This window comes from Cheilinus undulatus, linkage group 24 (genome assembly GCF_018320785.1).
Source record: "Cheilinus undulatus linkage group 24, ASM1832078v1, whole genome shotgun sequence".
In the NCBI taxonomy this organism is placed as follows: Eukaryota; Metazoa; Chordata; class Actinopteri; order Labriformes; family Labridae; genus Cheilinus; species Cheilinus undulatus.
Genome location: NC_054888.1, coordinates 23,149,868 through 23,168,100, shown reverse-complemented (window position 1 = coordinate 23,168,100; position 18,233 = coordinate 23,149,868). Strand labels below are relative to the sequence as shown.

General features: G+C 39.0%; 1 protein-coding gene across 5 annotated transcripts in view; it reads left to right on the top strand.

Moving 5' to 3' along the window:
• Positions 1-18,233, top strand: part of LOC121506478 (interleukin-1 receptor accessory protein-like 1) — a 555,282-nt gene that overhangs the window by 137,983 nt on the left and 399,066 nt on the right. For all 5 annotated transcript variants that reach the window (XM_041782309.1, XM_041782312.1, XM_041782308.1 and 2 more), the window contains one exon: positions 7,845-7,938. In XM_041782309.1, coding sequence (XP_041638243.1) covers positions 7,857-7,938 — 82 coding nt within the window. In that variant the 5' untranslated portion in view covers positions 7,845-7,856. The remainder of the gene's footprint in view (positions 1-7,844; positions 7,939-18,233) is intronic.

Genomic DNA, 18,233 nt, shown 5'->3' with positions numbered 1-18,233 from the left:
AGTTTTGCTTTTGTACACAGTGATGATGTGTTTTTGTGGCAGCGGCCTAGCTAGCGGTAGCTTGCAGTCGGTTCACATTAGAAAGTTATGGACTATCTGGATGCCATCTCCAGTTATTTTGATTGTCTGGCAGCAGCAGATGAATTGTGTCTAAATGACAAGCTAACCCTTAGCAGAGGGCTCAGGATTTCTGAAGAGTACTTCAGTGGGTCAGCCTTCCACGTAAACAGACACTGTTTACACAAAGACTGGAATAAGACCCACACCAGCCAATCGATTGGCGCTCTACCTTTAACCTTATTATCTTGATCTGAAATATTCGGATATCATAAAGCACCAGTCCAAAAAAAGGATTTGTAATAGAGAAATGTTGACCTGAAAAATGGTGCTTATTTATGCACTCAGTTATCATTTGGAGCTCCTTTTGCACAAATGCTACGTTGCATGGAGCCAATCAGCCCGTGGCTCTGCCGGAGTGTTATGAAGCCCAGTTGCTCTGATAGCAGCCTTCATCTCGCCTGGATTGTTGAGTCTGGTGTCTCCTTTTGAGATTCTCTATGGGGTTCAGGGTCAGACTAGTTGACTGGCCAATCAAACACAGTAATATGGTCAGCAAACCAGTTCCTGGTGGTTTTGACTTCACTGTGGACTGGTTCCAAGTCTTGCTGGGAAAGGAAATGAGCTTCTCAGCAGATGGAAGCATGAAGGACCCAGTGGGCCCCCAAACCATACTGATCGGAAACTGGAAACACTGGACTTCAAGCAGCTTGAATTCTGGGCCTGTCTGATCTTCATCCAGACTCTGGGACCTGGATTTCCAAATAAAAGGCTAATTTGACCCTCATGTGAAAACAGGACTTTGGACCACTGAGCAACAGTTCCAGTTCTCTTTCTCCTTATGACGTCTGTGGTTCAGGAGTGGCTCGACACTAAAACCTCAACACTTGTAGTCCATTTCCTGTACCTGTCCCCGTGGTGGCTCTTGAAGCACTGACTCCAGCCTTAGTCCAGTCCTTCTGAAGCCCTCCTAAGTTCTTGGACCTACATTGTTTGACAATCTTCTGACGGCTGAGCTCATCCCTGTTTCTTGCACTTCCTTCTATTCAACTTTCCATGCATATATTTTTATACAGCCTCTGAGAACAGCTTAACCATTTAGCAGTGACTTTCTACGGCTGACCCTCCATGTGGAGGATAAATGATCTTCCTCTGGACAAAAATCAAGTCCGCAGTCTTCCCTATGATTGTGGTTGTGTGAACCGAACCAGAGTGAGAGAATGAAGGCTCAGGAAACCTTTGCATATTGGACTTTCACACAATATTCTATTATTCTGAGATAGTGGATTTTTAATTTTCATGATCTGTGAGCCATAATTATCAAGATTAGAACAAAAAAAGTGTTGAAATGTTTCCCTTTGTATGAGATTAATCTAATTGAATCGTCCTCTCTGTTGGAGCATAGGTGAGCATTTGAGTCACCGTGGGACTATCAAACAGTACGGGCTTTTTCTGCTATGTTGGCACTGCATGGACCAGATGTTTATTGATAAAAAAAGAGCATGATGTGCCATGAGTCAGTAATGAAAAATAATATAATATGCCATATTATAGTGACTTGGAACAGCACTGATTTATTTTTGGATGATTATTTGAGTAGAACTCTCATATTTTCACAGCTTCATCATATTTGCATAAAGTTTTTTTTTCCCTCCTTGCCTGCATTTTGAGTTTATTGTGCTGTTTTATTTTGACATAATACTGGTATTTTAGTTTAAAACCTGAACTCTCTGACCCCATAATTCTCCACTGCTGGAGAAAACGTCGACATCTAACTGACCTTGGTGAGCGGGGGAAAAAAAAGCGGTGACATCAGAGTCCTTGGAAACGGCTTTGTGAAAGCTCTCTTCTGGAGCCATTTCCTCTCAAAGGCTGCTCACAAGCTTAAAGTGAAGCACTATGTCATGTTTTCATGTGTGACTCTTTAGTATATTTAATCCTATAATCCACTGTTTTTGCTCTCTGCACACATGCCGGCGCCGTGTATGATCACCCAACAGAGGATGCTGTAGAGCATCGGTAGGTCGGTGCAGTTGGTATCAACAAAAATATTAATTAGCCTGCATTGCCAGAGCGGGGTTTTAACCTTTGCAGTGATAAAAGTGTTTGCTTTGATGTCTGGCAGTCCAGGAGATCACTGTGAGCTGGAGGGAAACTGAGCAGAACTGGTGATTCAGTCGTTTCCTCTGTTCAAACCAAAGACCACAGCTTTTGTGCTAATGTTGCAGACTTGCTCCCAACATGGAAAACTAATTAAAAAGATAAGATTTTTGTGGCGTTGCGTGTCGCTTTTCCGAGATGGCATTGGTCGCAGCGTGCATACGCTGACGACAAAAGGCCTTTGACGAGGAGAACGCAGCAATGTCGCCATGATTGGCCGCCGGCCAGTTTCGCATGCCTCTGTGAGTGTCTCAAGGGTTATTGTGGCTTTTCAGGGTTTCCCCTCAAAGGCTTTCTGATGCAGCTTTGTGGAATCTATGTGAAGCATCTTTGTCGTGACTGAAATGCCAATGGAAGTGCCCTTGTAGCCTACATGGACTTCTGGTTGAGCAATAGCAGAAATCGGCCTTTTGCCTGGAGCGAGGAGGGAACTGAGCAGCAGAGCAACAAAAAGAGGAAATATCCACTCATATAGAGACTTTAATGAGTAAATCATCACAGGGGAATACTGCTGCAAAGGCTGAATAAACACAGTTAACTTTAATGAATTTAAGTCCACTTTTTATTATATTTAGTTAGACTCCAATTAGACTTTAGTCATTCTTTCAGAGGAAAGAATGGATCAACACAGGTGTACAGATGTGACACTCATACTGATTCATACTGAATCATGTCTGATCCATGAGGTTTTGTGTAGGTTTGCTTTATCCTTAAAACAGAGAAAACATTTAATAACTTTCTATGAGCAATGAAAGACTGAGTGTTGTTAGAGCTGAAGTGTCTGTCATGGCATTATCTACTTTTATCGCTAAGACCTTATGAGTGAAGCATTTTACAAAATAAAAGCATGTGCTAGATTTAACCTGATATTGATTTTAGCCTTTCTGCATACAGAGTTTTAAAAAACTCAACAAAAGGGTCTACTTGAGGCTGCGTGTCTGTAGCTGGCAGTCCTCAGGACTTCGATTTCTTTTTGTTGCTACGTTTCCTCGGCAGAATTTGTAACATTGTTTTAAAATAGCTCTATGTGCTTCACATTTCTGTATTTCAGGGAAATATCACACAGAAGACATGCAGACAAGGTAAAGCAATCCTGACACAGGCAGCAGCTGCAGATCTGAAAACGACCCTCGAAAAAGGACAAAGAAAGACAAGATGGATCGAGTTTGATTGGTTTCTCAATCACTGTTGTCAGAGGCCACGCCCCTTTTGATTTTGATAGGCAAGTGAGGGAGAAGTGACATTGAAGGATGCATTGCTGCTTCGGAAGTTGAACAGTTGTCACCTGAGAGCACTTACAGCGCAGCGACAAAAACAGCAGAGTGCTGGACTATGCTGGTTTAGAAATAAAAACCAGTGCCACCAGACCAGGCCCAGAAAATGTCCTGTGAGTATGTGCTTTTGCCCATTTTTCCACAATACTTAGAACTTACAATATATGGCAGTTATTTACATTTTACTGCATGTTAAGAGTGTTTTAACAGTTTAAAATGAAGATACACAAAAAACGGGGGAACTTTATGCTAGAATCTTAGTGAGAAAAGGGGAAATTACAGTAATAACCGCATGCTGGCTGTGAAGCACAGTTTCTCAGCTTTCAGAAACTGAATTTTTCCGATAACACAAACAGTCATGCAATTATGGTCATGCAAAGTGTGCTTCAACAGTGCGTAGTTGGTGACGCGCTAGGATTTAAAGGGTTAAAGACCCCATAAAGTTAAAAAAAAAAAACAATCTTTTATTTAGGTTTGTTGTATGATAGTTCAACCTCCAGGTCAAAACATCTCCAGGATGGTGTGGGCGTGGCTGTTGAAAGGGCTGAAGCCACACCCACTCAGGAGAAATAGGATCCTTAAAAGGTAGGGTCTGTAATCATCATACTGGTGTTTTTTTTTTTTTATGCATCAAAGAGCTAATTTAAGCATTTATCCAGTAATGAAGAGATTCAAAATATCAGGAGAAATATAATGTTTTGCAATATAGCAAAAATATATTACAATATTAGTTTTTGTCCATATCGCCCGGGTCTACTTCATATAACAAAGGCCAGTACTTTCCTTTGAATTACCATGCACTCTGCAATGGATTTGCCCATATCATGAATGCAGATATGAAGACTTATGTTAGTCTTTTGAATCTGTCAATGTAGGACTTTCTTTAGAAAAGATGAAAACATAATGAAAAAGGAAACAGGATTATGGCCATGGCATTTACTTGCAGGACACTTAGCTTTGTGTCCATGGGGAAAAAAAAAAAAAAAAAAGTAAATAAAACTGGAGTAACATGGTGCTGTATAATAGTGCATTCTATAGTGGAATTGCACAATAGCTTTAAAACACTGCACATCTTCAGTTTTTATTTTTAGCTTAGAACTGACGGTATCATTCGATGTTTACTAGAATTGCTTTCGAGTTTAAAAACTTGGCATTGTGACATCCGTACTGGAGAAAAATGACTGCAGTATGCTCCTCTCTTGGTCATTTTTGGTTTCGTTTTCCTTCAATCAGACCTCATAAAAGGCCAATACATCTGTTTCCAATAAATGCCATGCTAATAGGGGTGCAACGATGCATCGGTTTAACGTCATTACGGCTGTGTTTACAAGCATCTACCATTGGCCAAATGATGAGGCATAAACTACAGATCCCCAGACATGACAAAAAATAAATGAATTGTGGCCACAATATAGCTATAACGTGCACACGAAATATTAATTTATGGCCATAAAATACCAATTCAAGTAGGTTTCATGTGAGCACGAAATACTAATCAATAATATTAATAACATTCCTGGACAGCTGGGTAAGTAAATCGAGCGCACCTTCTCTAAGTTCCAAGGTAGAGGCAGTAGAGGGGCTGAAGCTACACCATGGACAGGGATAGTATGATTGAATTTTATTTTAGGCTGGGAATGAGCTACAAAGACATTCTGAAAAGCCTGGCATTGCAAGGAACCATTATTACTGAGAGGCATTTAAACAGAATGTCGAGAGCCAGGTTGCTTTACCGGCGGAGGTACGATGTGGACACCAGGATGGGAAGGTGCACTCGATTTGCTTACCCCCCTATCCAGGAATGTTATTAATATTATTAATTAGTATTTTGTGTTCACATTGTACCTACTTCGTGGCCACAAGTTGGTATTTCGTGCACATATTATACTTATTTCGTGGCCATGGATTAGTATTTTGTGGCCATGAGTAGGTGTTTTGTGGCCATGAAGTAGTATTTCGTGGCCATGAATTAGTGTTAGTGGCCATGAATTAGTGTTTGTGGCCATGAATTAGTATTACGTGGCCACGGATTTGTGTTTGTGGCCATGAATTAGTATTTCTAGCCACGAATTAGTGTTTGTGGCCATGAATTAGTATTTTGTGGCCGTGAATTAGTATTTTGTGGCCATGAAGTAGTATTTCGTGGCCATGAATTAGTATTACGTGGCCATGAATTAGTGTTTGTGGCCATGAGTTGGTATTTCATGACCATGAATTTGTGTTTGTGGCCACGATTTAGTAATTCCTGGCCACGAATTTGTGTTTGTGGCCATGAATTAGTATTTCGTGGCCATGAATTTGTGTTTGTGGCCATGAATGAGTATTTCTAGCCACGAATTAGTGTTTATGGCGATGAATTAGTATTTTATCACCATGAATTTGTGTTTGTGGCCATGAATTAGTATTTCTAGCTACGAATTAGTGTTTGTGGCCATGAATTACTATTTCGTGGCCATGAATTAGTGTTTGTGGCCATGAATGAGTATTTCTAGCCACAAATTAGTGTTTGTGGCCATGAATTAGTATTTGGTGGCCATGAATTAGTGTTTGTTGCCATGAATTAGTGTTTGTGGCCATGAATGAGTATTTCTAGCCACGAATTAGTGTTTGTGGCCATGAATTAGTATTTGGTGGCCATGAATTAGTGTTTGTTGCCATGAATTAGTGTTTGTTGCCATGAATTAGTATGTCTAGCCACGAATTAGTGTTAGTGGCCATCAATTAGTATTTCGTGGCCATGAATTAGTGTTTGTGACCATGAATTAGTGTTTGTGGCCATGAATTAGTATTTCTAGCCACGAATTGGTGTTTGTGGCCATGAATTAGTGTTTGTGGCCATGAATTAGTATTTCGTGGCTATGAATTAGTGTTTGTGGCCATGAATTAGTGTTTCTGGCCATGAATTAGTGTTTGTGACCATGAATTAGTGTTTGTGGCCATGAATGAGTATTTCTAGCCACAAATTTTTGTTTGTGGCCATGAATTAGTATTTCATGGCCATGAATTTGTGTTTGTGGCCATGAATGAGTATTTCTAGCCACGAATTAGTGTTTGTGGCCATGAATTAGTGTTTCTGGCCATGAATTAGTGTTTGTGGCCATGAATTAGTGTTTCGTGGCTATGAATTAGTGTTTGTGGCCATGAATTAGTGTTTCTGGCCATGAATGAGTATTTCTAGCCACAAATTTTTGTTTGTGGCCATGAATTAGTATTTCATGGCCATGAATTTGTGTTTGTGGCCATGAATGAGTATTTCTAGCCACGAATTAGTGTTTGTGGCCATGAATTAGTGTTTCTGGCCATGAATTAGTGTTTGTGGCCATGAATTAGTATTTCGTGGCTATGAATTAGTGTTTGTGGCCATGAATTAGTGTTTCTGGCCATGAATGAGTATTTCTAGCCACAAATTTTTGTTTGTGGCCATGAATTAGTATTTCATGGCCATGAATTTGTGTTTGTGGCCATGAATGAGTATTTCTAGCCACGAATTAGTGTTTGTGGCCATGAATGAGTATTTTATCACCATGAATTAGTGTTTGTGGCCATGAATTAGTATTTCGTGTGCATGTTTTTGCTATATTGTGGCCACAGTTTAATTTTTCTTAACTATGTCATGTCTGGGGCTCCATGATGAACAGATATCAGTTCCCAGTGAATATTAATGTGTCCATTCATACTAGCCTTATGGTTTACCTGACTACTGAAGGAAATAAGAGGTCAGAATGTGTCGGACAGACTCTGTTCTGTTTCAGCGGTGAAACATGAGAGACCTTGTTGGCATTGTGGGTGCTTTATTTCTCCCTGTGGCTAGCGTGAAGATCAAGAAAGTTGATCCATTGTCGCCTCATCTCATCTATTTTTATTACTTCCCAGGACTATCATGCCATGTTTAATGTTGCCCAGTGCCTGGCACAGCTGCCTTGTATAAAAAGCTGTATGTCAGCAGTGAGCCACTGTGATCTAAGTGGGCACCTGATTATGTTGTGTTTCTGGTGAGAGATTTGGATTAGTGTTGTAGGAAGTTGACAAAGCTGTAAAGCCAGGTTTCGCCTTGATAGAGATGCATCTTGACATTTGTATCATCAACATCCTCCTCCTGATTATACAGTAAGTCCCTGAAGAGTCACTGGTCTAAATAAAGCAGAGGCTCACAAACACTTCAGAGAGCAGAAATCACACGTGCTGCTGTTGGATGATTTCTAGCCGACCTGATGTCTTGTAAAAGTTTTGTAATAATTGTCAAAGCAAACTTTTATATTTGCTCTTTCCTCTTCAGGATCATAATCTCTAATTATGATGTTTTGAGGTGCACTAACAATGAAAATAAGCTCTCAAACTTGTGTTTCCTTACAGGACTGGTGAAAAATGAAAGCTCCCATTCCTCTTCTGATCCTGCTTCACGCCGTCGTGGTCCATTGCCTGAAAGTGGTGTCGAAGAGAGGCTCAGGTAAGTCTTATCTCCCTGTCACGCCACCAACACGTGGGGGAAAAAAAATACAAAAACATATCTCTTTTAGTTTTCAGTGTATTTACCGGCTAAATTCATCGGTTCCAGTTTGATTCCCTGGAACTTGCCAAGACTTCAAGGCTCTGTTTGGCCTCAAAGCACAAAGCATGTTTCAGTCAACAGCAGGGGGATCACACGGCCTTGTGTTGTTGTACTTGGAGACAGCTTTATGTGAAAAACAGGGCCATCATGTCCTTTTAACAGCTTAATTTTGACGTCTGCAAACACTCCTTCACTCTGATTCTCTGCTGATGGTGGGGAATGTCTCGGTTGGTGCTTTGGGATCAGTTATATGTTGAAAATGTGTTTTACTTGCACATGTTGCTGATAATTAGAGCACAGACTTGTTTATTTTTGAAGGTTTACCAGCTGCCCTCTTAAAATGCTTGATGAGAGATCGCTAACTTTCTGCGTTTCAGTAATCCTCATTATCCGTTTTGGCTTAAATATCCATTTTAACAGTGCAGCCTGGGGTTATTTTCATCCTGGTGGGTTTTTTTTTTAAATACTAAAGATAATGCTGTTTGATGGTTTGACCAAACACAGCCCTGGGATTCCAGACACAGCTAGGTTAAGTGCTCATGCAGCATGACCTTGATTCAGTTGCATGTATTAACAGCCCCATGACTGGAATTCTCCCACTCTTCAAAGGTGAGCTGGTGGATTTTTGTGTTGCTTTCTGGATGCATTTTGCAGCTGTGGTTCTTTGCAGGAACATTAAAATATTTGCGTAGTTGTGGCACTAATGCTGCATGACTCTTAAAAATGATTACCTTCTGCAAGAAAATAAATGCAAGCTAGAGGAGCAATTTGCATTAGCCAACATAAAACACACTGGGACATTTTTTCAGTTTTTCCCACTACTCAGAGGCTGCTTGCGTCTGGGTTTTTCACCCATGCATATTAGACACAGGTGCAGGAATGGCCCAAGGCTCATCAAAGGGTTTTCTGCTTTTGCAGCAGAAGTCCCTACGGGCTATCTACTCGGATGCTTCACGAGCCATTGCCTGGGGCAGGGATTTGAAACGTGTCCATTGATAAATGAACAACCCAATCCGAGCCAGACCCCCGTCCTTTGTTCCTTCTCTCTCAGCTTGTACGACTTTATTAGGAGCCATGTGTGTTGGAAGTTAGAGCGCACTTGTAAAAAGACGGTTTGAAATTGCAATGCTCTCTTTTTTATTGAATGGGAAGAAACAGCAGGGGTGGGAAGGTGAGTATCTTGGTGGTCCCACAGGTTTATTTTATGTATGAGATGAAACTTCTGTGTTTTATTGTCATACTTTTACAGCAGATTGGATCAAATCAGGCGCATTGTTTCGTTTCAGACCTTTTGCTCCTATTGGAATAGGACTTTCCCTCCTAGAAAACAATCAGGTAGCATTTTTTATTAGATTTATTTTTGGCCATTAATGCCTTTATTCATAGAGGAGGACAGTGGATAGAATTAGAAACAGGGATGAGAGAGTGGAGGAGAGACGGGCCACAGGCTGGACTTGAACCAGGGCCACCCATGTACATGGAGCGTGCCTTAACCACCAGGCATGGTCTTGGTCATGCAGCTGTGAGATTTTTCCTCTTTCCCAAAAGTATTAAAGGCTTTACCTTAACTGTTAAGAGCTCCTTTAATATGCTAAGGCTCCAATGTTTTTTTAAAAGGCCAAATATATATAAATATATTTAAAAAAAGAACCTTACACTTGTGACAAAAAATGTCTGCTTCCCAAAAACTTCTGTAAATTATTCTGTATATTTTTTTCTCCACCTTAAACGAATCAGTTTTTGAAAAGTAATTCAGCCGAAGATAGACATGTAAATATTTATTATATTTTAGGGATTTTAACCCTCGAAACACCAGTTTAAAAGAACAACACAACTCCAATGTTTTTTGTCGAAAAAACAAAAAACTGAAATAATATCCATAAAATACTTTTCAAGGAGTATTTGATTATTAATATTATTAGGCTTTAAGATGGTCCAGTGATTGGCACCAAAATTGATTTTAAGGCATTATTTTTAACATTTAATTTAATTAATTTTATTTAATTTAATTATTTTTTTTATTTGGTGATATTTGATTTGATTTGATTTGATTTGATTTTTTTGCAGGGCCAAATTAAAAGTAGGCCTTGGGATGGGCTAGTGATTAGCAGCAATATTGATTTGAGATATTTTTTTTCTTTAAATTATTTATTTATTTTTTATTTTTTTTTAATGCCAAATTTAAAATAAAGAAATTCACACTCATGGTTCTAATGACAAAAATAAATAAATAAATTTAAAAAAAAGTCTGCATCCCAAAACTGCTGTAAAAATTTTATATACAATTTTTGTCCACTTTAAAAAAGTTAGTCTTTAAAAACTACTTCAACCTGAAATATACATATCAAAAATAAAATTATATATTTTTTATTTTAACCCTTTAAAGACCAGTATGTTCTTCAACTCCACTTTTTTTCTGAAAAAAAAGAGAAAAAACATAAAGTGAAAAAATGTCCATAAAAAACATTTCAAGGAATATTTGATTATTAATATGATTAGGTCCTGAGATGGGTCAGTGATTGGCAGCAAAATTGATTTTAAGGCATGTTTATTTATTTATTTATTGGCAGGGCCAAATTAAAAAAGGAAAACTCATACTCCTGGTCCTAATGCTGTAAAAAATATTTTATATGATTTTTTCCTCTTTAAACCAGTCAGTCTTTCAAAACAGCTTCAGCCTAAAATATACATATCAAATTGAATTATTATTTGGGGGATTTTAACCCTTTCAAGACAAGTATGTTGACACAACTCCACAGTTTTTTTATAGAACAAAGTCACACACGTATCATTTCAGTCACAAAGCACTCTCACAGAAAACAGTAGAAAAGTGTGAGATTCCGCAGCATGCTATGAATCGGTAAAAGTAGCGCCATCTGGTGGACAAATACAAAAATTTTAAATTGAAAGCTAGTAGTCTCAAATGAAACCTTAACATGAAGAAATGCATTAGTTTGTGTAAAGTGGGATCAAAAATGACATTTTCAATGGTTTTCAATGGGACATTTTTGGTCCTTAGGAACAAATGTGTCAGTTTTTGTGTAGCTTAGCCTTTTTAGGCTAATTTAAGGAACTGAGAAAACAGTTCTTAAAGAAAATGTTTCATTAAATTTCATCAGGCCAATTAGAGCTGTATTTATTCAACACAGCCAAAATGACTTGAAAATAAAAGAAAAAAACGAATGTCACAAAAAGGCCCCTAAGATCTCTAAAGAGTTAAAGTGATAACTTCTTCATGGGAATTATGCCTTTTCAGATGAAACTATTCAAACAAATTTGTCCAAAACGACAAACTGAGATGCTTAAAGCCCTGTAAACATGAAATGTTTTTCATGACTCCCTTCTGTCGCAGAAATCCACTGTAGACAATGAAACTTGTGTCGGCCCATTAAAGGAAATTAAATGACTTGATTGACTCCCTCAGGGACAATGAATCCTCTATCTCCCTCGCTTTTCCTTTCACTGGGCTCACACTTGCACACAAACACAAAAATACAGACGCTCCACAAATCTCTGCACGTGCACCGCTATTATCTGTAGATGATTAAATTCAAAACACAGCCTTTTTGAGTAATGCTTTGTCTGCATTTGTTCTCAGGGAGGCACAGTGCAAAAACATACAATGCATATCTGCCATACTAATCCTCCACATGCAGAAGCAGGAGGATGTATCTGTGCGTCCTCTGCTGCAGTTTCTCTTTGCTAGAATGCTGATTTGGCCTGAATGCTTGGGCGAACAGAATAATTATGTATATTTCTGCCTAATGCAGCACATCAAGTCAGATGTTAAAGTCAAACCCTGCTCTTAGATGTTCTTTTAGTGTTTGTCTTTGAACCCTGAGCCATTTATTTAACATGAAACATCTTATAGCTGCGTCTCTTCTGGCTTATTAAAGCTATTCGCCATCTAGGCATAGCTCGGCATGTTATCATTGATGTGAGTCGACTGAAAGGTTTTGATTTCTTGTGAAAACAAGATGGCTAGAAAGCCTTTTATTTTGAAAACTAAAGGACTCAAGCTACTGACCTCCATCCTGAGCTTCCATCATCACTGCTTAACCTACTGCTGACATTTACAGCTGAAAAAGCTCATTTTCAAACCTGGATGGTCATAATCTAATTAAAAGTCAAACTTTTGATGAATGTTAATGTTTGCCCCTGGTTGCACGGATGTCAAGATAAAACTGAACACTTCAAATGAACAAAGAAGGAAGAGGACGTTTGCTGCTCGAAGCTGAAAGTGCATTAAAAAAGTCAGGAGGTTTGATAGTTTGGTAGGTTTGTTTTGAATACATGTAGGGGTAGATTGATCCTGTTGTATATAATGTAAAATGGATGTCTGTAGATTACAAAATTTCTCTTCTACTAATAGTTCCAGGAAAACTGCCTTCATATGTTGTGGTTTCTTACCATTTCTTGTTGTGTGATGAAGCAGGTATAAACTTTATTTTCTGGCACCAGGGTTTGATTTATTCTGCAAGCAACAGATCCATAGTTAGCCTCTCAACACCACGCTTGTATTCATAACATGCACCGGGACAGCATAGTGCAAAGTGACAAAAATATAACATCATGATAATGGTAGTTGTTCATGAAGCACACCATGCCACTCCCAGCCACTCTCTTTGTAATAGGCTCCAAGTATTCTAAAACACAGAAACAGGCTAAACAACAGCATCCTAAGCCTGTATCGCTCCATAAAAAATCAATATCATCGCAGAAATGTCTGTTATTGATTTGATGCTCACAAGAAATATTGCATGGACAGATTTGATGAAAAATTAATGAAACTGAGCTTTAGATAAAGTGGTGCAGTCATGACGTAATTTTGTGGGCTAAACCCAGAAGTTAGTGGCGTATGGGTCGCAAGGCTATGGGATTTTTCTGTGGGTTGTAAGATCCGTGTCCAGTAAAATTTTATAAAACTTACATGTTTTGTTCAAGTGAGAGACAGACTCAGTTGCGGCGCTTGGGGGTGATGATGTATATGTTCCCGAAACACGCTGTAGTCCTAGTAAGCTGTCCTTTAGCAACCACCTTTATTAAGACATGAAAAGATACACAATTCAAAGGTGGGGCATTTTCAGATCTATTTTATGTTGCAGGATAAAAAGTTAAAAATCTCTTGACCGACCTGATTTCAGGCATTTAACTGAGTCAAAAAACCCAAAGACTTTCAGATGAGGGAGCTGGATATGCTACAATGCTAACTCACTTCTGCGTTTTAGGACTCCTGCACCACTCTGTTATCCCCTCCGAGCTCCCACAGCCAATCACAGCAGAGTATTTGAATACTTCTCACTCATCCCTGCTGGCATTAATGCTGATGCTGGCAAGGCTTCACCTCCTCCACCCCAGCTACCTCCTTTATAGCATAACGCTTGTTGCACCCTTATATCCTGATTCATGCTACTATCGATGAACTGCTTTTGAACTGATTTTTTTTTATTCAGTATGCATTGTCATTAATTTATCGTTCCACATGGGGATTTCTAGCTGTGTACTCTGTTGAAAAGTCAAAGCATGCTGCCTGAATAACCAGGAAACATCTTTAGATCAGAGCCTTCTCAGCCAATGAAACTGTATATCCATTTTGCAATAAAATGGCCAAATGTATGATGAGAAAATCCTCTATTTAAATTAATTTATCTCATTTTTTGGTGATAACAAAGCTTCTTCTCCTATGATAAGAGGTAATTCATCAAGATCTCTGTGTTATAAATGATTGTTTTGTCGCTTTTTGTTCAGTCAAATGTTTTGTTCCATAGAAGATCTAAACTGGATCATGTTTTTTTAGATGAATATGAATGGTTTGAAATTTACTCCTGGATTACCGCTGAAGAAACTGTAGTGGGTCCTGAAGCTACACTAGTGGAGAACCACTGTCCAAGGGGACTCAGGCTAGACGACGCTGGGGCGTCTGCAGTATTTAATATTGATCGCCGCCACGTCAGGGAAATCGGTTAAACAGTGGGAAAAAAATCACTTTTGGTAAAGTGTAGGGATGGTACTCAATTATGGCTCTCCTCCTCTTCCTGACCCCATCATGTTGTCTTGAGGCAAGGAGAAAAGAAACTTGAAAACCACTGCTGCTTGGGGTTTGAGTGAAGAACATCCTCACTGCTACAATAGAGCCACCACAATGTCTAAACTCTTCCTTTTATAACAAATTAAGAAATGCAATGCAAGTTTTCTGCACAGTTTGAACTGAGTGACCTCTGGACTAAATGTGGATTTGTTTGTCTATTTCTATTACACTTTTGATCCTTGCTCTGAAACATAAAAGGACCCCGTTGTCTAAAAATGGGCTGTGGTGTTGTTATTGTCTTAAACACACAATCAGCTCCCTTGTTGGACACTTGTGCCACCCTATACAATAGATGCTTGGAGGAGCGATGTGAGAAATCCCTAAATGTGCCTTTTTTTTTGTAACTTGGCAGTGAGCTGAAAAGAGCAGAATCCTCTTTTTGTGCGCTACACAGCTGCATTTTATTTGATATGAAATAGAAACTGGAAAGTGCGCGTACGGTCTCACTTTAAACTCTCTAAAGTAATAAGTATGCATTTATTCTTTTCCTCACCTCTGAACATGGAGTACAATCAGAGGGAGAAGGCGCCTCAGAGGTTACCAGCGATGACTTTTGGCAGACCTGAATACAGAGTAGATTGAAAAGGGCACACATATAAACAGAGCATTATTTGAATTCTGTCGTAGTTTTCTTAAATATATAACCAACATCCCCATTCATCTGCATCAACCCATGAATTCTTGTCTTCTTTCAGTTGTTATTTTAGTTTATATCCATTCAACTTCCAGTAACTTTGATTTCTGCTTTCCCCCACGTTTAAACCTTTTTTCCAGCATGTGTGTTGATAGTAATTCTCCTGTTTGTTTTCAGCCTTTATGGGGGTTCCTTGGATATTAACAGTCTACAAGGTAGCTGAATTATCCTTAGTGTGCTGTAGCAGAGCACAGAAAGCATGTCCATCCTCTAGGACTGTGATTTATCATGCAAAATCAGAAAAAAAACAGGACATTACATGCTAGAGATGCTTCTGCTTTCTTGCGATACACTATTCAATATGTAAAGGGACAGACCTTGATCCTATAAAATGTCAAGGAAATCAGATGTTTGATAGGAGAGTTGTACATACTTCCTGTCAAATTGGCCAGGTATCTAAATCGCCAGTGGGACATCCTTCAATGAAATTTATGTGTGTTTTGTCCAATTATTGAGACTTTTCTGTTAAAATTAGAGCTCAATAGGTTAATCACAATAAGAGGAATGAAAACATTACCCATTTGTGTTACCTCCTGTTGCCTGTAGGGGGCGCTATGATGAGATGTTTGCATGTGAGCATGTTCAGTGTGATACAGTTGTCTTGCAAGTAAAAGCAGAAGATCACAAAATATTTTAAACTAAAGTTATAATAGGTTAAAGGTATTTGGCACCATCAAAAATGCCTTGTTTTGAAATTGAGATGAAGCTGGTCTACTTCCTGTTGGGTTTTGGGCATGGGTCCAAGAGTCTTTTTTGTAGCTCTTATGATAACCCATATGCAGACCAAAAATCATAAGCCTAGGCTGAAGGGTGTGCGGGGGGTGAACATTTCAAGGGAAAATTTTAAAAAATTGGAGGCGGAAATGTTCAATTCCCAGAAGGGGGCGCTGTGACAAAGTAATATTGATGTATTAATGTATTCAGGATCAATATGTGATCATCCCTGTGAAGTTTGGTGGTGATTGACATCAGCATTAAAAAGTTTAAAGGCATTACTGGTGTGTTTTTACTGCAAAAAAATGTACAGAAAAAGTAGTTTAAGTTTGGGCTTGGGTCACGGTCTTGCTCTATGGCGAAAACTCACAGTTTGCACCACTTTAGACCTCCAGGTTGTCTAGTATGGGCAAAAAAAATCTGGAGTCAATCGGATGAAATCCCATCCAGTAGTTCATTAAAATACAAAACTCGTGAATCACCCAAAAAACGCTAAAATTTGACCTTTAGCTGTTTATGGTGTGTTTCCTGTACATTTCAGAGGATGGCCCCTGAGACTTTTTTTCCCATAAAAATCATGATACACAAGTGTACCAATTTTCATGCCTGTAGCTCTTACCCATAACACAGAAATTTCCAGTGGGGGACAATTTTCTGTTACATTTTGTGAGTTTTTGAACATGTTAAAGTCTCCAAATTAGCGATTCTTCTGTCAGTAAAATTACGCCTTTACAATAGGGTCCTTGCTGACCCTAGGCTCTAATTCAAGACAGTGAAAAGCTAGTTCCTGATAAACAACCTTTCTTTAATATGTTGTGGTGGGTGGTTTGAGCTGCCAGCAAAGCTCAAACAAACTCATGTAAAATTCGCATTGAATCACCTATTTTCTTTGCTGAAATATGATAGTTTTCGTGTAGAGACAGATAAAACCATCTGATGTCCTGCTGGTTTCTTTTTTACACAATGGCATTGGAAGAGAGCGTGATATATCCTCCAAACAGGCTGATTTTTTAAAAGCTGTCTGGCTCACCAGTTAGCTTCATCACCATTTGCATTTCTCTCCCTTATTGTATTCAGTTGCAGTCACTCCTTAGCTAAACTGTTAACACATGTACCCCTGGTGAACACTGTTGATGAGTGCAGAGATCCAATCGTAGCCTCTGTCATTGATTGAGACAAATTTAGCCTCTATCCTTCCCTCTGCTGTCCAGTCATTAGTCCCCATTTCTTCTGTGGACATTGATGAGTCCCCTGACAAATGATGCTTACCTTCCCATGGTCTCCCAGTTATTCCAGCGCTACATTACTGGTAACATTCACCCCCAGTAAATGCATCTTTCTGCCATCATGCATGTGTGAAAATCATTCTCTGACATGTGTTCCCATTTAGAAAGGGAATACAGAATCCCCTCTCTGCTTCTAGTTTCTATTAAAGATGGTCTGAAGGCCTGGTATGTCACTCTGATGAAGAGCAGCTGTAAATAAAACACCACCGCAACAAGACCTTGGTTCCTATTAGAGAGCAGCCGCTCATCATCCGTCTCTCCCCACGTATTTATCTACTGCCGCTACAGTAGGTCCACAACATATATTTCCCCCCTCTCTCTTCACAGATTTCTTCTTTCTGCTCAGGCAAGAGAAAAAATCAAGGACGTCCTGACAGTCTGTTAAATTTACAGTCTTCACACCCATCGCTACGCACAACTCTGGGAGGATGTCAACATTAATATGTCAGATACAGATGGAATCAACCCCCCACATTAACGGGGCTACTTGCAATTTGGCCAATAATAAGGCTCCTCTTAATTGGACAAGACAGTGAGTCCTAACAGGGGACGCCAGCGCGCGGTACAAATTCAATTACGGCCAGCCACTTGACTTTGTAATTGATATTAAAGGACGTTAAATATGGCAGGAAGCTGTCAGCGAGAACTTTGAAGGGGAGAACAGGAAGAGCCATCGCAACCCTTTAAATTATGTCACTTTTTTTTAGACAGGAAGTTTACTGATTATCAGATAATACTTGACAAGTTAATTTAAAAACAGTGCTTTTAGGCATGCATTTTAAATCTTGAGCTGTTACCAGGGTAGCTACCAGGACACCATGAAAAGATGTTACATTTGGCTTCAGTCAACCCTGGAACATTGCTACATCAACACCCCTACAATAAAAAGACCCAACGAATGCCATAAAGACTTTCCCTCTGGACTATTTTTAATACCACACATTTCAAGAATAAGAGAAGATGAATGAACGAATGAATGAAAGCTTTATACAGGATGGCATATTTTAATATGACACTAAATCACTAAAATACATCATTAAAACTTTGCAAGATTACTTTTGAGGAATGCAAAGAACCAAGTTCATGTAGAATAAAGTGCAAAGTGAAAAGTGTGCTACATCAAATTATGTTACATAAAAGTCTTCAGTTTCCCTGTAGTTTTTCGTCATCAAAACAAGAAATTGCCCAATATTCTTAACCTACGGCCATAGTACCAAAAACTGGTATCAACATGGTTCTAGTTCTGGTATTTACACCCTTAAAAACTCTGTTTAATCTTTATTCAAACATTGGATAGATTTTTGCATTTTAAAGGGACAGCAGAGTTAAGCGCCATGTTCCTTTCTTTAGCTGTTTTACCTTTTCTACAGGGGTTTAGACATAAAAGAGAAGAGCTCTCATTCACCTGCAG